Below are 21,744 nucleotides of genomic sequence, written 5' to 3' on the forward strand. Positions count from 1 at the left end.
GGATCTGCTTGCAGGCTGCAGTTTGTCCATCTCTGCCCCAGATCCTGTCCACACGGCCTCCGTCCTGCTCCTCAGGCAGGATCCAGCCCCAGATGCAGGAGGTGTCTTGGTACCCACTGGGGCTTTGTAACCGAAGTGCAGCCTTTGCTGTTTCGCACAGTACGAAACATCTGAGCAGAGCATCTGCCCCAGCCATGCCTGGGCCTTGTCAGCAATCCTGCATGGGTGGCAGAAACTGGAATTGTGTTCTGTTCGGCAGAGGGTGGAGAGGGGGGCTTGCGTGGTGTGGGAGCATCTCCCAGGGCACACTCCGCAGGCTTCGAGGTGCTTCTTCCTCTGGTGGCCCTCTCCCTTTCTGCCATCCAGAGCAGCCCAGGGAGCGGGTTCCTAATTATTTTAATGGAGTGGCTGTCAGCTGCCTCTTTCTCCAGGTCGAACAGCACATGCACCCTGCCTCTGCCATGGACAGAAGCAGGATACCTCTTTGATGAGAGCCACAGGCGTTGGTTCTGTGCAGACAATGCATGTGAAAAGCGCTCCTGCAGCGGTTCTGAAGCAAGGGCACGTGGCGGGCTTGAGCTCTCTGAAGTACTGCCGAGCTATCTGACTTCTAATCCCTCCTTCCCAAACCAAGTCCTGCTAAGATCATCATTAAATGAAGTCCCTGGTGCCTGGCTTGCTGTGTGGTGCTGCCCGAAGCCAGTCAATCAACTGGAACACACCCACTGGTGGGCGCGGCTCGGTGGCCAGGCACACGCAGCTGCAGCCGGGCATGGCATGGGATGCTCACGCGTTCGCTCTGTTTCCAGGGCTGGGCCTGAGGCTGCACTGCCAAACGCCTGCCGAAGCCCACAGACCTCTGCCACGGCGCGGCACCAGAGGCCCGCTCGAGGCACGTCCAGCACCGTGAGGTATCTGAGGAATGCCGCTGCTCCGCGCTCGACAGGATGCCCTGCCTGCCACAGGGGACCGAGCGGCACTCCTGCACTTCACAGACATGCTGCCCCACACACAGGAGAGAACGCAAAGACATCTTTCCTAGATTGGTGCTGAAGACAAAGGGAGGCAGGACTTACACTCCACTAGAAACAAAGAGCCCAATATGGCTACAGGTCTTCACCCACCCCGTCCCTTCCAGGCATTTCCATGGGCTCACAAGTAGCGTTTGGCAGGGAAACTGAGGGTAGAGAGGGGTAGGCTCAGAGCTTCCCGAGGCAGCAGACCGACTAGTGGTTTGCGAAGAGGCCGGATGAAGCTGGGAATGTGTCCACAGGTGCATCTTTGGCACAGGAAGGTGGTGAGGACCCAGAGCACCATGGCCCCCGAGGGCTCCGAGCCTGCCATGCTGCCCTCTGAAGGTGGGGCTTAGACATGCAGTGCCTGCCAAGGGGAGGAGGGCCACAGGCTCCCTGTGGGTGACTGGGCCCCAGCATCTGTACAGTCCCGCATGAAGCTGCGTGGGGCTGCACACTTGCCAGTGGCTTCCCCAGGGCCTGCCCCTTCTGAAGCACCTGGCATCATAAGCCACCTTCCATCTGTAGCCTGGACGAGGAGAGCTTGTGGGGAAGGCTGAGCTGGACTCCAGGCTGGGGGCAAAGGTCCAGTCTGCTGCCCTATCCCAGCAGCGGCATGGCTGTAACACTCAGGCTGTCATGGGGTATCTGCAGATGCCACGCTGCAGCAGATCACAGGGTGCAGAAGCGTCACCTCCAAATCCCATGACTGACTGCATGCAAACACTGACTCTGAAAGGAGTGACCTTTCACCCCTGAGGGCCCTAAGCAAAATCCACCATGTCCAGGGTGGACACACAGTTCAAAGCAGTGGACAGGGCTAACCAGGTTTGGCCCCACAGTCAGCCAGCACTGGGACCTTGATCAGAGCGGGGCCCTGGGCTGATGTGCTGTCCCCTCTGCACTCCATGTGCTCAGGGCATGGTCCCCAAACCTGCCCATCACACCGCTGCTCACGAGGCACTCTGGCTGCATCTGTCCTCGCTGCTCCCAAGGCCTGCTAAAGAGTGTCTGCAGGCATGTGACCCCAGCATGGACACTGGCCTGGCTAGTGTTGGTCACCTCCGTCCACAGACCCAGCTGCATGGGCACCCAGCGGCTGTTTTAACTGCAATGCGGCACGTGAGCTCTTGCTTGGAAGGTGTGGGTGGGAACAGAGCCCGTCCTGGACTTGCTGGTGGCCCACACTGCGGTGAGCTTGTGGTCGTGGGGCTCAGGGCAATCCAGCTCCCACGTCCTGGGAGTCCCACTGTGCCCTGGGAGTGTCCAGACCCATCCCTCTGCCTGAGTTTGGGCAGGAGCTTGACCTCTGCTGAAGGGCAAGTCGGCACAGATAACAACTACGCACCCACTCTCCCGGGGCTGGGTGGGACCTGCCCCGGCCCCTCTGCCAGTCAGGAACACTTGCCCCCTGAGGGAATGGCAGGCTTACCCCACCTGGGTCCTCCTGGGCACCCCACCTGACAGGAGCTGGGAACCGGCCGTCCCGGTGCTCTGGACGCTTTGTCCCTTCCCTGCGGTCCTGGGATGCACTCTCCCCTGCAGCCCTCCCAGCAGGCGTTCCAGACTTGGCTCCAGTGTGCAGGGCAGGGTGCTGCGGCGTGCCTCCCCGTGGACAGTGGCTGCCCTGCCCTGCTCTGGGCACGCTGGCCCCCACGGCAGGGCGCTTTCCTGTCCACCCTGGACTCCCACTCCTCAGCACCCCTCCCTGGGCAGCCTCCGCTGGGCCTGACCCTTTCCTCCCTGGGCCGCAGTCTCGCTCTGCTCCTGACCCCAGAGCAGCAGTGCCTTTGCTGTCTCTGCTTCTCAAATGCAGGTCATTCTGTCCGAACCCTGAACCTGTCCTTCCTGGTCACCAACTGCCAACTCAGATGGACACTTGCTCACTTTTTCTGAACCCTCCTGGAGCATAAGGGTCCTGTGTCCCCAGCCCTCCACCCTCCTGCAGCCAGCAACTGGACCCTGCTGGACCCCTGCCCACCCTGCACTTCCCCGGGCCCCTTTGCCTGCGTGATTCTCCTCCCCAGGCTCTGTCTCCATTTCCTGATGCGTCCTTGGGACCACCTCACCTTGGTCAGGATGCAGGAGGCAAACCCAGCTACTGTGTGCCAACGTGCCCTCAGCAGGGCTGCCAGGACTGGCAGGGCAGCCGTGCTGCAGGCCGTTTCCCCACCGCTACTCCAGGACCCAGCCCAGCCCGCCTCAGGAAGCTTCCCAGGCATCTGGCAGAGGCCTCAGGGGCATCACCAGCGTCCCACATGCAGTCCCTAGCTGCTCACAGCCGCCTCCCTCCAGGCTCTCTCCCCTGTCTGGACCTTGGTGGGCAGTCAGGGCCCCAGAGGTCTGCCAGTCAGGGAGCAGGAGATTTCTCAACTCCGAGAGTTCTACTTATAATTTTTTGCTTCTAAAATCACTATGCGATGTCCCCAGGTAAACTTCTACATAGGAACATGTGCGTGTCCTGGTGGAGGCCTCTCTGTCTCAGGAAGCAAGGGACCCAGCCTCTTCAAGTGGTCAGTGCTGATCTCAGAACGCAGCACCGTGACTGTCAGGGTCACCGTGTGTCAGAGGTACACTCTGACAGTCAAAACCCTGCCACCATGAGTGTCTCCAGCCAGACAGGTGTCTGAGGAGAGTGGCGCACAGCATCCTGAAGACACTGCGGCGGTCAAAGGTCTCAGGTGTCACCCCACGCTTGGAGGATGGGGAGTGGATAGCCCACTGCCACTCGGCGAGAAGGCCTGTCCTCTCCAGAGCACTCAGACCCCAGACATCGAGGGGCTTCACCAGGCCTCATTCCAACCCCCATGCGCAGAGCTGACCTCAAGCGCGCCTAGAGCAGTGGCAGAGGGAAGGGTCAAGGAGCGCACGCCATCATCTGCGCCAGACCTGGGGCACTCCGCCTGAGCTCTGCAAACTTCAAAGCCCCGTCTGGCACTGGGACTGGTTTGAATTAAAGTCCCTTTTCTCCTCCAAGTCTCTGAGCCTGAGGAGAAAGTGCCAGCCGTTCCTGGATTTTATTAGTGGCAATTTTCTTATCTTTTCTTCATCTGAGGCTTGATCCCCTGAAAACACAACCCGGCAGGCCAAGGTTTGAATGACAAGGTGACGCCTTTGAGGCAGGCACTGTCTCAAGGGGCCCCCAATAGGGGCCAGTGAAGAAGAAAGGGGAAAACTAGTCTCTGACCCTTCCTCCCCATCCGGTGCCCAGGGAACCACAAATTGTAAACTTCAAAGTGCTGTTTTACATTCAAATCAATAAAAAAACCCTGAAACAATTTTCAGTTTCAAAGAAGCTATTGAAGCTTTAAAGAGCTCTCTCGATCAGGTGCCATCATGTATGTATTTAGAAGGACACTGAACAGATGTCAAGAGCAACTGGGGAGAAAGACGCGTCTTAAAGGTGGGCCAGGCGTGGCCTGGGACGCTGTGCCAGAGGCCTCGGGCACAACGGGGAAAGGCCACCAGGCGAGTCTGCTCCTGATGAGCCTGCTGGAAGGCCCTCAAGGAGCTGAACCCTGCTCCTCAACACAGGACCCACGGGCACGCGGCTGTGGGCAGCCTCAGCTTGCGGCAGGCCCACTCGGGCTGCTCTCACCTCCCCAGCAGGGGACGTGTGACACCTAATTCATGTGCTCATCTCTCAGCTGCAGACCTCAGGTGTGTCTGGGGACGTCCTTCCCCTTTAACGAGGCAGAGCGGGCTCAGCAACACCACTGCTGGCCAGGGGCAGAAGGGAAAGCCACAGCTGGGCATCAGTGCTGGCCGCTGCTGTCTGTGTTGACCAGGCTACTGGGTGAGCTGCTGACCTCCTCTGTGAGTCAACCATAGGAAACTGGAGCCAGGACTGCTGCAGGGTGAGCGTGTGACTTACTAGGGTCCCCAGAGCACAAGGCAGAGTCTATGGAGGTGTCCGTGTGCACAGTCCCACCCAGACACGCACACACACAAGTACATAAATGCACTCACAGTCCCCCACGTCACCCAGGCCTGTGCCCACAGCCGTGCACACAGGCAGGCACACACGGAAGACGGCACGTATACACCCAGACAGCGCCGCAGGCACACTCCTGTGCACGGAGCTCTGTGTGCACGCAGGTCAGGGTAAGGCGACCCAGTGAGGTGCCCGGAAGCAATGCACTCATGGCTCCCGACAAGACTAAAGGCCACCAGGCCCAGCCAGGCCGAAACTCTTCTCTTAAGGCCCCAGGACCCGCCGGGACTGCGACTCTGCTGGGCAGTTCACCGCATGGGGTGGCAGAGCCACGACACGGGCGGGAATACCACACTGCCAGGCCCTGCACTCTGCTGGCAGGAGTTGCTTCAGTCCCTGACGTCCAGAGCTTCCAAGGACCGGGGGGAGGGCAGGGAGGTGGACAAGGGAGGGTCTCACCTCCCAGTCTTCACACACGGAGGAAAAACGCTTCATTTCCACTGTCTATCACCTCACACGGGGAAATCTTGGGGATGTGTGCCTTCACTCCTCACTGGTTAACCTGACGATGCCCAACTCTGCAGCAAAGCCCTCGCCTCTACCCCACCCCGCTTCTTACTATCAGGACTAAACTTACTAAAGTCCCGACTTTTATTTGGCACGTGGGAGCTGGAGGTCACACTTGGGCACTGAAGATGAGTGACCCGCAAGGCCCACTCCTGCTCCCTGCGGGTGGGTTGTGTGAGCACTGCGTCTCTGCAGCGGCTCCTCCACGCAGGCTAGGGGCCACTGGGAAAACCCAGGGACTCACCTGAAGGCTGCCAGGTACTCTGTGTCTCCCATGGGGGGGTCGAGGCCACCCGTGAAAGCCATGTTGACGTTGAAGCCCACGCCTGGCCCTGTGCCCACCTGTGGCCAGAAGGAAAGAAGTTCATGTCCCAGATCCTCAGGAGGAACACCTGCTGCAGGTGGCATGGGGCTGGGCAGGTCTTGGGGCCCCACAGGGACGGCCTATGTATCCTGGGCTCTCAGCGCGTGTGCACTCCTGTGCAGGGCTGGTCCTGATGTGCTGGCGTAAGGAAGCTCTCCTCACGGAACACGCAGGCACCCGCGGACCCTGAAGTCACAGGAACTGTGGAGACTGGTCAGTCCCTCTCAGGAACATCCTGCAGACCTGCTGCTCCATTCCCTGCGACTGGACAGGGTCTCTGGGCAGAGGACACTGGGAGACACCCCACCTCCCCTCAAGCAGTAGGACCTAGAGCTGGAGGTGGCCTTTTCCTTACTCTGGGCCTCTGTTCAGAGGGGCCGGCTCTGTGACCCAGCCTGCCATGCAGCACTAAAGGGCAACAGGCCTGGGTGGGGGTCCTGCTTAAGGGCACTCGCAGGGAAAAGGCCGGGAGGGCTGGCTCCGCCACAGGGCAGGGGGCCTTCCTGGAGGAGGCACACCTCACTTCCACATTCCTGAGACTTTGGCCTGCCCAGCAGGATCAGAAGGAACCCCCAGCCTTCTTTCATACTTGGGAGAGATGTGGCCCTGCCACACACAGGGGAGCCCAGGCTGGCGTCCGCCTGGAGTGACCAGCTGGGCTTCAGCCACGGGAACCCTGCGCCTGCTGCATGGGTGGCCCTCCTCAGAGCCCTACTGGGCTGCTCACCTCGTCGGGGGCCCCGCTGCCCGGGAAGAAGTTCCCGTCGTCGTAGCGGTGCAGGGACACGTAGAGGACACCAGGGTCGCTGTAGAAGGCCTGCTGGGTCCCATTCCCGTGGTGCACATCCTGCGCGGAGGGCCAGCTCAGGGGAGGCCAGGCATGGCCCTCACTGCCCAGGGCTCCCCTGGTGTCCTGGAAAGGCTGCTCCCGGGCACGAGCTGGAGCCTGACAGGACTACCCCCAGCTAGTGCCAGGCTCCTCTCTGGGCGGGCAGGCAGCACGCGACCGGAGGGCCTGCTGGAGAAGCCACGAGGCGGCTCTTGGCAGGTGGGGGTTCTGCTCTCTGATCTCCGAGGCAGCTTCCAGGAAGCAGAGCTCCCCATCCCAGAGCCAGCGGGGTGAAGGCCCACACTTCCCTGAGCCTGGCTGTGCCCGCAACAAGCAAGCGGGGCCCTTCCAGCGCCTCCCAGGAAGCGGGCTCCACTCACCCAGTCCACGATGAGGATCTTGCTCACACTCAGCCTCTGCTGGAGCAGCCTGGCCGCCACCGCCACGGAGTTGAAGTAGCAGAAGCCCCTGCGGAAGTCAGCACAGGCAGCACGCACTGACCCCCGCACCACCCGCTGCAGGGCCCTCGTCCTGCAATCCCTGGAGGGCTCTGGAGGAGGCCCTAGACCAGCACCTGGGGACCTCACCTGAGCTGGTGTGAGCCACGAGACGCGGACACACGCGAACACAGGCCGACACAGGCAGGCACGACAGACACAGCCCGGTCTCCTTCCTGGAGGCTCCGCTGCACCTTGCTGCCGTGATGCCCCCACCAGCCTCCATGCATCCTGGCCCCTCCATCTCACCTACACTGACAGAGCGGCTCTTGGGCTCCCTGCCACTCCAGGGCCCGATGCAGCACTACGCTCCAGTGGTGGACCGAGAGAGCCAGCAAAGGTGGCCCAAGCACAAGCCACAGTGGTCTCGACCTCAGCTCCCTGCCGAGCCCCCACAGGAGTGGCTTCGTAGCTGTCCTGCAGCCCCAGTGCAGCACGAGCCCCCTGGACTGCCGAGACCACTCACATCCCTTGTGCCCCTGCTGTTCAGAACATCCGACCCTTTGGGTTCAAATCAGGGAAAGGAACTTCGGAGAAGGGAGGCAGGCAGGAAGCCTGGTGCCCCGGCTGGGCCAGTTCTGGGTCTTGGATAACCACAAGGTTTTTCAGGGAAGGCCAGAGACTCCCGGAGGCCACCACCTCTTCTCTGCACGGGACGGAAACTGCTGCCAGAGCGCAGACCTGCCTGCTTCAGCCACGCTCACTTCCTGGCTCCTCTGCTGCTCCTTCCCCAGGCCCAGCTCAAAGGCCATGTCCTCCTCTCTCACGCAGGGCCAGGGCCAGGCTTGGCCTGCCTCAGAGCACAGCTGGCTCTCTTTCAGTGACGGCTCATCCAGGAGCCTCTGGGCCGGGGCGGCTCACACTTCCCAGCTCAGGCCCCAGGCAGCAAAGGGTCATGCTGGCTTCCTCAACACTGGGTGTCCACACTCAGACCCTTGAGTATGGGAGGTCAGGGTCTCTGAGCCCTGAACAGTCTGGAACTGGCCGGGGACATGACTTTCTGCCTGGCCTCCTTAGCACCCGACAAGGCTCTCAGCTCAAGGCCGCCCGGGAGATGGCAGGGGTGATGTGAATGCCCTGGAGCGGCGCCCGTGGAGGCTCTGCACGAGCCGAGCTCCCAGCAGGACAGCAGACAGCCTCCAGAGCCTGCTGGACCCACTCCCAAGGATCCTGCCCCTTCCTTTCTTTCACCTGACGCCTCTCTAGCACGCGTGCCCACCCAGGGAGCCACCAGGCCCTGATGCCCGTGTTCCCCAGCTGCCCTGTGGCTCTTGAGCTGCGAGGGCTACGCAGCCAGGGAAGGGAGGCCCACCCACTGTGCCCACTCACATGGGTGTGCTCTCCTCAGCATGGTGTCCTGGAGGGCGGACCACAGCAAAGCCATTCTGCAGATGTCACCAGGGCAGGTGGGAGACAGCAAAAAAAGAGTAAAAGCCTTTCAGGTCCATGGAAATCTTCACAAACCCCTTCTAGCAGACGCAGCGTTCCGGGGAAGCCATGGGTGCTCCCTGCCCCAGCAGCCTGGTGTGGGCTGCAGCACTGGCTGGAGGGCTCTGAGGGAGTCTGGGCCTTCTACTTAGAGGCCCACTGCTTCTCAGGGCTTCTGGGCAAATCAGGCGCCCAGGTCAAGTCCAGGGCTTGCCTTGCCTTCCTGTCTTCAGGGGCTGCTGGCAGTAGGGGCACCTTGGTGCTCGCTGGTGGAGACCTGGATGCGGATGGAGGGAAGGGGCTCTGCCCTGACAGGCACAACCGTCCAGCTGCAGACCAGTCCCCGGCGGGGTGGGCAGCAGAGTGCCCCCTCTAACCCAGGAGGAATGCTCCCGGGGCTGGCACCAGCACGCCTCCCCTGGGTGCCGTCCGCAAGCCCCCAGCTGCTGCACACAGTGTGGCTCCAGTGGGTGCCTCCTGTCCTCCTCAGCAGCAAGAAGCCACATGGTCAGCCCTGTAATATTAAGGTCTTGAAAAGGGCCACCAACCAACCACTAGTGACTGTGCAGCGGGGTGAGGAGCTGGCCAGCTCTGGAGACCAGGATCAGGACAGGACAGGACAAGAGCAGCAGCAAGGCTGCAAGGCAGACTCCTGAGGTGGACCCTGCCCTTACAGACTCGGTTCTGCAGAACCCACTTTCCTGTCCCACTGTGCAGTGGCCCTAGGTGCCGTCCCTGGGTCCCCGGGTCTGCTTTCACAGGCACCGTCTGCCCTTTCCATGGCACCGACAGCTGCATGATGGTGCCAATGCAGTGCAGGGCAAGCTCCTCGTGCCTCAGCAGTAGCTAAGCAGCAGCAGAGAACCACGCTAGCCCTCAGGATGCACTGCCACAAGCTGTGGTGGGGTGGGGGGCAGTTCCTCCCAAGAAATGTCCTCAAGGAGGCAGTAAAACTTATTCAGTGGATCAGATCTCCGCTCTCATGTGCATCTTGGAGGGAAGGAGGAGACTCCTGGGGGCGAGCACTGACCATCTGGGCAGGGCACCAGGCCACGGGCCCTGCGAGTCCAGTGAGCTCCTCTGGTTCAGGGGTACCCGCATGCCTTGCAAGGAGGGCAGAGGCAAACTCTTGGTGCTCTGCCTCGAGTAAATCTGAGACAGGCTGCCCAACACAGAACCGGGCTGCCCTTAGAGGGACGTGGCAGCAGTGGCTGCTGGCGACAGTGCTCCGCACTGCGGCGGGACTCCTCGCCCGCGCTCAGGCCGGGCTGTGAGGCCATAGTCTCCCAAGGCAGTGCTTCTTTGACTATGGACAGGCATTTCCTGGGTGAAGGTCTGCAACCAGCCCCAGGGTGCAGGGCTTGACCCTAACGCTGGAGGTGAGGCCCAGACGCGGTCTCAGTGTCCACACTGCGGCCAGCCTTCCAAACCTGCAGCCTGCTGCCTGGCACAGCGGCTGCCAAGAGCTTCTGTCTTTCTAGCTGCACAGTTGTACCAGGCTATGATGCTCATGTGTCCAATGTGTGGCCACAGACAGACGCAGGAGTGCTTGAAGTCACTGCCCACTAAGCCAGATGCTACTGAGGCTTTAAGACGGTATTTTAAAAGTTTCTCAGTTTGAATCTGTACCATGGTCAACGCTGACAGGGCATGTCATGTACATGAGCTCCGTGGGGCCTCAGTACTTGTTAGAGGGTAAAGGTTCCCAAGGAATCTTTGAGAATCTCTAAACTGCTTGTCTTCCTCAGTGCGGGAAGGGGCCACCCTATCCCTGGATGCGCCTTTTGCAGCCCAGCTCTACAGGGCCCCCACTGACCTTCAGCTCTCCCGTGGCCACCTTGAAGACCAGCTCCACCACACAGCCCACGGCCAGGCGAGCCGCCCCTGACGAGTGCACCTCATTCCATATAGTGTCACTATCCACCTGTGGAAACATTGTTACTGTCACCACCACTGAGGGACCATGCAGCCTGCAGCCCTGAAAGCCCCAATACCAGGCTGTACCCCTGCAGAGCCTCACACCCTTCATGGGAACAGACACAGCCTGTGCCTGGGCTGGTTTCCTTTTTAAAACATACCAAGACATGCTAAGTACAAAAATGGGAGTGAAGCCAGAAGTCACATGCGTGTGTCTGAGGCACCCTTCTCTCAATTACTCCCAGACTCAGAGCTAAAGGATGTCCAGGTGGCTGAGTTCCTTTATTTCTCCCCCCACAACTACAATTAAGAGGGCACAATAACAATTAGCAAAGTGAAATTTAAGAAGAATTAGAATCAGTGGTCTCTTCAAATTAGGGCTTGATGTGCTGCATTTACTTGGAAGCTTGAACCACTGGTGTGGGGGGTGGCACAAGAGGAGGGAGCCATGAGCCCCACCGCAGACGGCAGCTCTTCAGTTTGCACTGACTTGTTCTGTGACACTACGGCCTGGTTAATGTGAGAGCCACAAGTCAGAGACTGTTGGTCTGCAGAGAAGTCTCCATGGGCGCCTGGCTGTGCCTGGGCCAGACCACAGAGACTCATGCCCTCCCTGGGTAGGGGCTGGCCTGTGCCCTAACAAGTTCAGGTACCGTCACTCAAGGACCCTCCTCAAGTGAGTCCTGAGTACTCACTCGGGCTGGGAGCTGGAGTGAAACCTGTGCCTACACCCTCCTTACCCCCTCCCCAGGCCTGTGTGGCTTCTGCCCACTGCAAGGCCAAGAGGCCACTTCATAGACACTGATTGCTCCGTGGGGAGGGAGGGATCCTTTTTTAGGCAGTCATGACACCATATCATCAAAGCAAGATTGAAACTGCCTTCACAGGGTTGAAGACATCCCGAGTATGTTTGGCCAGTATTATCCTTTTCAAAGATCAGACCTCTGGAATCTTAGTTTCCAAAAGTCAAAAGACCACTCTCCATCCTAAAGCCCTGCTCCTAAAGAATGGCCGCTGTCTAAATGACACTAGATTGCTGTTCACTGAAGCGCCTCATGACAGTTCTATTCTGCCAGGCTGCTTCAGCTGGAGAATCAATTCATTAAAATCACAGGCTGGGAGAGACACCCCAACTACCCCCTGCCCCCAGGGGCAGCAATGTCCCAGGGAGTCCAGGTCTAGAGGCTGCTGAAGGAGCCAAGCAAAGGCAGCAGGGGATGGTGGACACCTGCTCTGCTGTGTGCTGTGGTTGCCACTGTCCCCAGAAAACCTGCAGAGATCCTCTTGTGGCTTCGGGCCCAGTGGCGGCTGTCCACCCTGCTCGGGGCTAATCACTAGCATGCAATCCCTACTGCAGGGTGGGAACTGGACAAAGGGCCAGCTGCCTGTGTTTACAGCGGAGGCAGGAGAAAGGTGGGGACCCCAGACGAGGATTCTCACAGTCTTGGAGATGTAACAGATGACGAGGGCCAGCAAGTCGGGGTGGGCTCACAGGTGGCTGGGGGACATCCAAAGTCCATGCCACGCTCACAGGCAGGGGCTGAGCCTGGTGAGGGTCCACAGGGAATCAAGGACACCAACTCCTCACTAATTTGAAACTTGTAATGATGAGGTGCCTAAAGCAGATGTTTCTTTTATTTGGTTTGAAAAAAGGTCAAAACAATTTACAACCTGTATTTAACAGAGTTAAGGGAGGGTACTTCTAAGCTCTGAAAGCACCATTACACAACGCCAGCGCTAATTTGCGGCTGCTTTCAGGAGAAGTTGCCCTCTTCTTGTTACCTGCTTTCCCACCCTGGCAGCAGTCTCCTCCGCTGACTCTAGGGTCTGTTTTGCTTCTCCTGACACCCCAGGGGCTGGCCATACTCTGGAAAGGGACACCGAGGCATGGGGAAGCTGTGGCTGCAGCCGTGACCCAGCAAGTCCACCCATGCTGGGTCACTGTGCACCCTCTAGTCGGCCCTCCTGCTGTATGGCGGACAGCAGGGAAGACCTGAAGATACCCCTGGGCTGTGCTTTCCGCTGCCTGTGGACAGGCTTCCTCTTAAGACGCTGCACCCAGATGCAGGGTGCAGCCTTGCTCCCATGCCCCGCTTGGTCAGGATCCAGTATGGGGGGTAGCATGGGTTCTAAGCTTGCATTTCGTTTTCATTTGCAAATTATAAATCCTGCCTTGCTCAGGCCTGCTGGCTGCAGGGCAGTGCAAATTCAAATCTTTTCAAGTCTGGCCAAAAATCTGCCCAGAGTTAAGATCGCAGCCTATTTATAATACAAAACAAAAGAACCCAAGGAGGCTTGGCGGTGGTGTGAGTCAGGGCCGTTCACTCTTCCTGACTGGGTAGGTTTCAAAGTCACAACTTCTGCAAAGACTTGGGAGAAAGCAGTCTTGTTTCATTTCCACAACAGAGTGCAGACCTGGACTGTCACCTGGCCACCTGTGGTCATGCTGCCCACTCAGCAGTGAGAGCTTCTGCTGCCCACCTGCTCCTGATGCTTGGCCTCTGTGACCCTTTTCTGTGGTCCTCAATGCCATGGGGTCACGATGGTCACAGGTGGACCAGGAGGTTCGGCCTCGCTTGCAAACCCAGTGTGCTCTGGTGTTGCCCACAGCCTCGCTTCATGAAGAGGACAGAGCCGGGAGACCTTTGTGAACAAGGTCGGCTGTGGAGGCCGTTCTACCTCGCACAGACGGAAAGTGTCCACCACTTGTGTGCCCTTGCCTGTTCTCCCAAGCGTCAGCTGGGAACATCTGCCTGTAGGAAGAGGCCAGCACAGCACAGCCAGCTGCCTCACAAATGCCACGTGCCCACAGTGAGAGTAAGCATGCCCCACCCCAGGGCTTCTCCACCTGAGTGGACGTGAGCAGAGCATGCCTTTGGACGCAGAAGACAAGACAGCCTGTACAAGGACCAGTTCTCAGGGCCAGCGCCAGAGCCCAGCAGGTCCGGGCCATGTGCACCAGATGCCCATGGCCAGAGAGAGGTGCCCGAGTCCTGCCACCACAGTGCTCACGGCTCGCAGGGCTCTGGAGCTGCACGTGGGCACCTTGCCCACAGGCCCTGCTTATGGAAAACACCTGGCAGCAATTTCCCACTCAGAGCGAAGGCAGGCAGTGATCTCTGTGACTGCTGGGGCCCTGAGAACAAACAGGACACGATTCACGCGTCAGAGGAATACTTACCCCAACACCACCGCAAGGGAGCCTGACAAACACGGAGGTCAGGGAGCCTGTGGGGAGAGGGAGAGGGTCAGGAGGCCATGGCACACCAGCTCCAGGGCTGAGCAGGCCTGGGACCTGCGCTGGCTCCAAGGCACAAAGGCAGCTCTCCAGGGCCAGCAGGGTGAGGAGCCCGGGCTCGCTGCCCCTACAGCAAGCCCACCTCCAGCTCCCAACGCCGACTCTGTGTTCCAGGCTCAGAGGCCCCCGCCAGCCTTTCCAGCTGTGCAGGTGGGAAGAGGCCTGGGGTCCCCTGCCCACAGGAGGACTTCAGACAATGAAGACCCCAGGAGGGGCGCAGCATGCCGGCAGCCCCACGCACAAGCTTAGACTGAGAAGCCTCAACTCTCACCCAGGACCCGACTGCCACCCACTGTGAGGAAGGTACTCCGGGGTGGGGATGGGGTCTTCTTCCTCGGCAATCTCAGAGCCGGCCAAACGCAGATCAGCCTGAAGTCTGCCCATCACGATGGCAGAGAATGTGCCAGGAGGAACACAGCCCAGGCTCCCAGGAGGGGCTGCCACCCCTGCTGCTGCCTGGCCCCCTCTGCTCCCTGTCCTCCACGCCCTGCTTCCTTCCCTGACCAGGTCTGCAGATTGCATCCATAAGCTGCAGTGAGTCTGGGGTCCAGACGTGTTCTACCTAGCAGGTCCCTTGGCCCAGGGTCCAGACCACTGCCACCTCCATCCCCGCAGGGCCCGAGACCAGCTCCTGCTCTGGAGCACACTGGGGCCGGGGGCCTGGTCTGACACTGACACTGGCCTGCGGCCCACGGGCTGGTGTCAGTGGAAGCAGGTCGGGTGATGGGAGAAGCCTCTTGGTGGCTTCAAAGCCCAAGGAGCAGCTGACACAGAAAGGTAGGCCACGAACATGGACCCACACCATGCTGCAGATATCCGCGACCAGGCCTGAGGAAGGCCTGGTGCACAGAACTGACCAGGCCTGTGGCCCTGGCTATGATGTCTGCACTCCGAGGCTGGGAGGGCCGCCACCACACCAGCCGGGAAAAGGCACATGCGGTGCTCACGTGTGGGATAAACTGGCCAGCAGAGGCCAGCAGAGAACCCCCTCTGTGGGAGTACCCGGCACGTTCTGGAGGAGCACGGCTGTGTCTACATGTGCTGGCCTGTGCAGCTGGCTCCTGCTCCTGGCCTCAGCCACCAGGGCCAGTAGCATGGACAACAGCCTGTGGCCTCCCCTTCCTGCCATTTAAAAAGCAGGGAACCTGGAGTCCAACCTGAGCCAGTCTCTCAGCCCCTCCCTGTCCTCCTGCCTCAGCCGGCTGCATGCCTGGATCTGGGGCTCCCAGGCTGGGCAGCCACAGGGGACACAGGGTGCAGGACAGCAGCACCACAAGCACTTTAGACTCTGATGTGGGGATAGGTGGGCAAGGGCAGCCTGCATGGGAATGGGGCTGGGCAGGGGGGGACACAGGCCACACCCCTAACACCCTGCTTGCTGCCCACTATCCTGCAGCATTGCCTAGTGTCCAGTTTCATGGAGGGAAGTCACAGTGACTGGGCATAGAGGCCACTGCTGTGGAGAGTGGGAAATGGTCCTCCTTGGTCCCACCTGGCACAGGGACAGCAGGGACGTGGAGGGAGCTCAGTCTTCCAGGCAGCTCCAGAACACACACACAAGTCCCCAGGAAGTCCTGAAACACAGGGCCTCACTGGGTGGACATCAGGCAGGGCATTCTTGACAGTCCGGGGCCTTGCAGAGTCTGTCACCAAGGGCCTACTCTGGGAGTTGAGGGCTGCCCTGGTGTCCAGGCCCACAGCCAGCTCTGGCTTCCTGCAGCGTGGGGCAGGCACCTGGGTTGGGCTGTAAGCCATGGGCCTGGAGGCTGCTGGGGGCATCAAGGACCATCACCCTCTGTCCGCTTGCAGCAGACTGGCTAGCAGGCTGGTGCTTCCAAGTGAGGGATGGGGGCTTCCTGCCGGGACTACGGTTCTCCTGGGGTGGGCCTTGCTGAGCACCACCCAGCTGCCCCCAAGCCAGGCCCCTCTCCAGGCAGCACCAACTCATGTCACAAGATGAACCCTAGACCTCCAGGACGGCGAGCAGCCCACTGAGCGGCATGCCACCATGGTAGTGAGGAAGCAGGGACTTCTGCACATGGCTTAGAAATCTGGGGATGCTACTGAGAGGCAGGAACGTCACGGGGTAGGACCAGGCCAACCAGCAGTCTGCAGCACTTGGACCGACAGAGGGGGCCCCTGGGCCAGGCAGCGACCTGAGTGCAGAGAAGGTGGGGCTGGTCCTGTCGCACTCCGCGCCCTGCTGCGTGTGCATGGCGACAGGCCTGCATGCACGCTTGGCGAGCAGGAGAAATGCCAAGCACACTGTACTGGCTCCACAGGGGCTCGAGAGGAGCCAAGGGCCCAGAGAGACCAGGCCACTGGGCGTCAGCAGGTGAGGGAGCCGCAAGGGCCATGAGCCTAGCACACAGCACCATTCGCGTGCCCTGACACACTGTCTAGCTTCTCTCTCCAGTTCTGATGATCTGTCTCCACCCTGGTCTGAAACTGGCTGGAGAACCTAGGTCACCCTCCTGGTGGTGAACTCATGTCCCCTCACCTCTGACTTAGAAACCACCCTCTGTTCCAAGTACCGTGAGTTTGGAGACTGGCAAGCAAGGGCCCGAGGTGGTGGGCCAGGCCACAATGGGCTATCTGAAGGTGGACAGGGATGACCAGGGTGGGCTAGGCAGGCTGCTGACACTCTGAGGGAGGGGCACCTGTGCCCACCCAACTGACGCATCTCTAACTTGAGGCCACCAGTGACTCTGAGGCTGGTCGGAGCCCTTCGGGGCAGCACAGTGATTGGGAGGTGCAGGCCCCCCACGCTGGGACTCACGAGCAGCCTCTGTAGCACGTGGGAGCTACACGGTAAGGAGCTGGGGATCCCTGAGGGCCGGCGCCCTGGCCTGGGTGGACTGCTGCTCAGTTTGCAGACTCCCACTGGCCTCACGGCCCTTGAGGTCTCTCTGCTGCTGCCACACTCTGCTCTGGTGGTCTCTTGGCTCTGGCCACCCATCCCCCAGGAGCCCTCGCCCTGACCTTTAAGCCAGCTGCTTGGACACATCTGTGCCAGGCAATGTCACAGTCCCTGCCACACCCCCTCCTGGGCCCAGGATGAAGGCCTGGCACCTGGCCATCCCTGGGCCCCCTCCGTGCTGGAGTCTGCATCGTGAGTTCCAGTGACTGGAGGACAGTGGAGTGTCCCCATCAGCCTGCTGCACCCTGCTTCTGGCCAGTGGTCCCCAAAAGGGAGGGGCCAGGGGCAGGCAGATGCCCAGACAGGGAGCCCGGCCGTGCCCTTTCTGCAGAAGCGGCAGCTTCCCAGGACCATGAGCTGGGGTCCTGGCACAGGGAACAGAGGTCTGTACTCTGCCCAATCCCTGGCCTCTGCCCCTCCCTGCCCCCTTTGTGGGTAGTTCTGGGTCTCTGTGGTCACCTCCCTGAGCTGTTGGGTTCTGTGGGGTAAGCGGGGTTGCACTGGCTCAGGAGCCTGTGTTGTTGACTGCTAAGGCAACACCCCGTACCCTTCAACTCCAAGGTCCTGCCAATGACAGCCCCTCTTCCTTTGCCCCAAAGTGAATGGCCATGTCTGGAGACTATGAGGCTGAGAGCAACATGCCTGACCCCCTGGGGTGGGGGTCTAGGGCATCCTCACAGGACCCTGGCTCCATACCCCCCCGGGGCAAGGGCTGCTCCTAAAGGTCTGCTACAGAAGACGCACTCGGAGAGGGGTTAGTGAATACGGAGCAGGAGGAGTGAGGGGCAGGTCAGGACAGGGAGGAGTGAATGACCACAGTGCGGGCCCGGTAACAAGCTCTGATGTCCTCCACCCAACACGTAGGAAGCAAGCCAAGCATAGCTGGCCTCGCCTGCCCCTGTGATCCCATGGCTAGCATCCAGCGCAGGGTTGGGACAGCTGGTTTCCTAGGACAAAGGCTGGGATGCTGGGGAAGAAGCCAATGGCTTCAAGGTGGTCAGAGGCTGGGCAAGAAATGACTCAGAAAAGAAGGGCCCCAAGGAACCCTGGCCTGGGCCTGTCCCCAGGTCTGCGTCTGCATCCGGGCACCCTGCAGGCCAGGTGCGGTCTCTTCGAGGAGCTTAGCCATGCAGTCAAGTTCTCCCTGTGCCCACTCTTGAGGGGCTATCCCTCATGGCCAAGAAACAAGGCCTCCTGCCCTGTAGCAAGGCTTGTGGACCAGGCTTCCAGGTGGCCAGCCGAACAGGACAGGGCTGGGAGCCTGGTAGGACCTCGGGCTTCTGAGTCACCTCTGGAATGCAGACCATCTACATCCCAGGTCCCTGGCCCGTCCTCTACACCAACACGAAGAGGACCTGGATGGTCAGCAGGACAAGGCTGAGGACCGAGAGCAGAATTTCTCCTCCAGACCCCTTGCCTTGTGGCTTGGTGGGGGCACTGCAGGGAAGTGCCCATGCAGTTGGTGACTCCTGGTCCTGGCTGCAGGGGCCAAGGGATGAACACACCCTGTGGGGTGAGATCAACCCTGGTAGGGAGGTAAGGAAGGTCTGGAAATACCTAGAAGTTTCTTACTGTCCAGCTTCTGCCTGTTGAGCGGGTTTGTACCGTACAGCAGGGCGTGGGCCTCCGAGTGCACCGTCTGCAGCTCCTCCAGTGTGGCCTTCCGTCCACGAACGCACTGTGGAGACAAGGCGAGCACTCGTTCACATCTCCGCAGGGGCTGCTTCAGCTCTGCAGCACTGTTGCCCCAAGGGAAGCTCAGCTGGCTGCAGGAGTGAGCAAGGGATCACTGGGTTGTTACAAGACAAGGAGCCAGGGTCAGCCTGCACTACCCAAACACACCGTAGAGGGACCGGGTTGTTACAAGACAAGGAGCCAGGGTTAGCCTGCACTACCCAAACGCACCGTAGAGGGACCGGGTTGTTACAAGACAAGGAGCCAGGGTCAGCCTGCACTACCCAAACGCACCGTAGAGGGCTTGGAAAACACTTTGCAAGGTGACTCCAGCCTTTGATGGGTCACCCTTTGTCGACACACAGTGCTGACCTCCACCAGGGTCTGGTCTTCCAGAGGAACTCCCAAGGCCACGTGAGGTGGCTGGCAGAGTCATGTTCCAGAGGAACCAGAGACCCCACTTCCCTGTGCATCACCGGGCACACAGGTTGGCGTCACCAGACGTCTGCACCTGTCTTGGGTCATGACCTGGTTTAGCAATCAATCCAATCGAGACTCCAGGGCTCCTTTCGGTCTCCCACAGGGAAACAGCAGGGGCGCCAACCCCATCCTGCAGGTGCCGAGCCTTGCAGAAGGGTGGGCTCTGACCTGGACGAGCCAGCATTTCTGTGGAAGAGGGTCCCGAGGGCCAGCCAGCCCAGGGGTAATCAGGGACACCCAGGCTGTGCTGGTGCCACCATCTGCTCTCAAGGGGCGGGAGCAGGGGTCTGGAGCACAGGTCTGGCCCAGCACCGGGCTTTCCGAAGGCCTTGGTGTCCATGCTGTAAGCAGGCCTCGAGCAGGGGTGCCCCCAGGCTCCCAGGAGCCCTGTCCATGGGCTTTTTCTGCAAGACGCTCTGTGCTGTGGGGTCTCGTCCACGCAGGACAGGGAAGGAAGGGTCGACCTGGAAGAGCTCAACCCCACCTGAGGGCAGGGGCCCAGCGTCCAGCTGTCCTGCTCGGGGATTCCCTTCTCATTGTCATCAGCTCTTCCTGTCAAACTACCTCATGGGAACAAGGAGAGGCAGGGCCTTCCGGTGGAGGGACCCGGCCCTGGACCACCATGGCCTCGCTGCATCTCCCTTCCAAGCACAGTGGGAAGGATGTGCCCACTAGGTGGGTCACCTGACAGCTGCTGGCCATTGCTTGTCACTTCCCACATCTTGTGGTCATTCTGTGGCACACACATTCTGGCCAGTGCCACGTTCTGTTTGCACAGAGGGTGTCTGGGCAGGCGGAGGCTCATTGGGGTACAGGATTCCTGGCACTTGGTGTCAAGAAGAGGCAGGCACCGGGCCATGCCCTGCGAGGCAAGGCGGGTAAGGCTACAAGAACTCCCCACAGCGGATAAGATCTGAATTACAGCAAGAGGGACTTCCGGTTAGACTGAGACAGTGGCTTTTAAACTAAAGTAGATGTTGGAACGAGGTGAAGAGGATTCCTTCGAGACACTTCCAACAGAGGAAGAACACACAAGATCGAGCAAACAGAAGCTGGACACCAGGAGCACGCAGACTGCAGACGTGGAGGGAACCTTTCCAGGCCCCGAGGGTTTGAGGCTGCCCATTACTGGGAAGTGCACCCCTCTGGTTCCTAGGCAAGCCAGGAAGCTCCCTGTGGCGGCAAACCCTCGGGTCTGAGGCAGGACCTGGCAGCGGAGGCTGGTGCCAGTTTGTGCTCTGCCCTCCTTCCTGGCCTCCTGGGCAGCCTCAAACGTGGCTGACTCCCAGGACAACGGCTAGGCAGGAGCAGCTCTGGCTGCAGCCAGTGCTGGGAGGGTGGGCCAGGGGCCCAGCATGGCTCTCGGGTCCGGGGACTCGTGGGAGGGCCTAGATGTCCGCCGTGCACGCGGCTGCTGTGGTGTGGGAAGGAAGGAGGGCAGGCCGTGAGCTCAAGCGAGTAGTCCAGCCCGCCTGCCTTGCCAGCGCGTGTTCATAGGAGCCCACAGCTAGGACCTGGGTGTGCACTGGGGTGAGGCAGAGGGGCCAGCCTGGGGCCTGAGGAAGCTGCAGCACTGGCCACGTGACTCCTCCACCAGGTGTCCAGGACCCGGCCACTCTGCTCTGCTGTCTCCCAAGACAAGAGGGCCGAAGCTCGCAGCCTGGGACACAGAGTACTCCCATCCCGGGAGCCTGTCCCTGCCGCTCTCCTGCTCTCGTCTGAAGCCTGTGCCCCGAGCCCTCCTCCCATGGCCCTGCTGGTTCTGCTGGGACCCCCTCCTCGCCCTGCTTTCCTCCCCTCCTGGCCCCCTAGGCCAGCACCTCCACACAGCCGAGAGGGGAGGTCTGGCCCTGCTTGCTCCAGGGGGTCCGCCTGGTTCCCATTTGGTTTTCTGACTGAGAAACCACCTGAGTCCCCCTGGTCTACGTGCCCCCAGCAGAGATGCTGATGGGCAGAGGGTGAGAAGGTGGAAGGTGGGCACCGTAAGTCTGGGGACTTCAGGATCCGTGGGCAGCCCTGGAAGGCAGGAGGCCCCTCCCAGCCTGTCTGCGGGCTGTGCTGCCTGCCAGTGGGCAGCCATCAGGGCGGACAGTGGCCCTCTGCCCTGCGGAGTGAGCTGTCACCACTAGCAGTGAAGGAAGCAGGCAGTGTGAGGCACAGACCACCCACATTCCTGAGCGCTCCCTCCTGGGAGCGGCACTGAGAGTCTAGGCCAGGAGCTATGGGAGCCGCGTCTGCTCACCCCAGTGTGGCCTCGGGCTGGGCCCAGGGGCACCCGGGTTGATGGAGGCAGGACAGAGGCGGATGGTCTTGCAGCCTGGTGGGACTCTTGGTGGGCACTCCAGGCAAGCCAGGGAGGAGGGTACTGCCAGCAAACTGCCCAGGTGGGAGGCGGCCTGGGGAGCTCAGCAGCTCCTGGGGAGCGCTGGGTCACAGGAGCCTTCTCTCGGTGCCTGTGCTACCGCAGGCCTGCCACAAAACTGTCCCCTGGAGGCTCAGGGTGCTGTGATTGCTGGGCACCTGGGTGAAGGGCACCAACTGGGTCCACTTGTGGAAATGCTGCAGCCAGCCCGCTGGAAGACCCAGGAGGACAGAGGGAACCTCAAATAGGCTGAGTCATCCTACCCGCGGAAGCGGGTTCCTCAAGGTGTCAGGAGAATGCGGGGCCCATCAGCGGGTGGGTCCTTCCCACCGGACAGCAAGCTCAGCCACGCCACTGCCAGGCAGCCAAGGAAACGGGACCAGAGACGCAGCCTCACCGGAGCCTTCCCACGCAGCTCGGGGCACAGGGGCCTGCAGAGGGCACTGGATTCCTAGGGACAA

The 21,744-nt window shown here is 60.6% G+C and overlaps 1 protein-coding gene across 7 annotated transcripts in view; it reads right to left on the minus strand.

Moving 5' to 3' along the window:
* Hdac4 (histone deacetylase 4) overlaps nucleotides 1-21,744 on the minus strand; it is a 255,217-nt gene that overhangs the window by 15,784 nt on the left and 217,689 nt on the right. For 5 of the 7 annotated variants that reach the window (XM_047543426.1, XM_047543427.1, XM_047543428.1 and 2 more), the window contains 7 exons: nucleotides 18,325-18,445; nucleotides 13,731-13,777; nucleotides 10,449-10,556; nucleotides 8,534-8,589; nucleotides 7,088-7,175; nucleotides 6,606-6,725; nucleotides 5,759-5,856 (listed from right to left, as the gene is read on the minus strand). In XM_047543426.1, the coding sequence (XP_047399382.1) occupies nucleotides 5,759-5,856; nucleotides 6,606-6,725; nucleotides 7,088-7,175; nucleotides 8,534-8,589; nucleotides 10,449-10,556; nucleotides 13,731-13,777; nucleotides 18,325-18,445 (638 nt within the window). The remainder of the gene's footprint in view (nucleotides 1-5,758; nucleotides 5,857-6,605; nucleotides 6,726-7,087; nucleotides 7,176-8,533; nucleotides 8,590-10,448; nucleotides 10,557-13,730; nucleotides 13,778-18,324; nucleotides 18,446-21,744) is intronic. The other 2 variants (XM_047543430.1, XM_047543429.1) reach the window with 1 other exon arrangement.

The sequence above is a fragment of the Sciurus carolinensis genome, chromosome 3 (assembly GCF_902686445.1).
Source record: "Sciurus carolinensis chromosome 3, mSciCar1.2, whole genome shotgun sequence".
In the NCBI taxonomy this organism is placed as follows: Eukaryota; Metazoa; Chordata; class Mammalia; order Rodentia; family Sciuridae; genus Sciurus; species Sciurus carolinensis.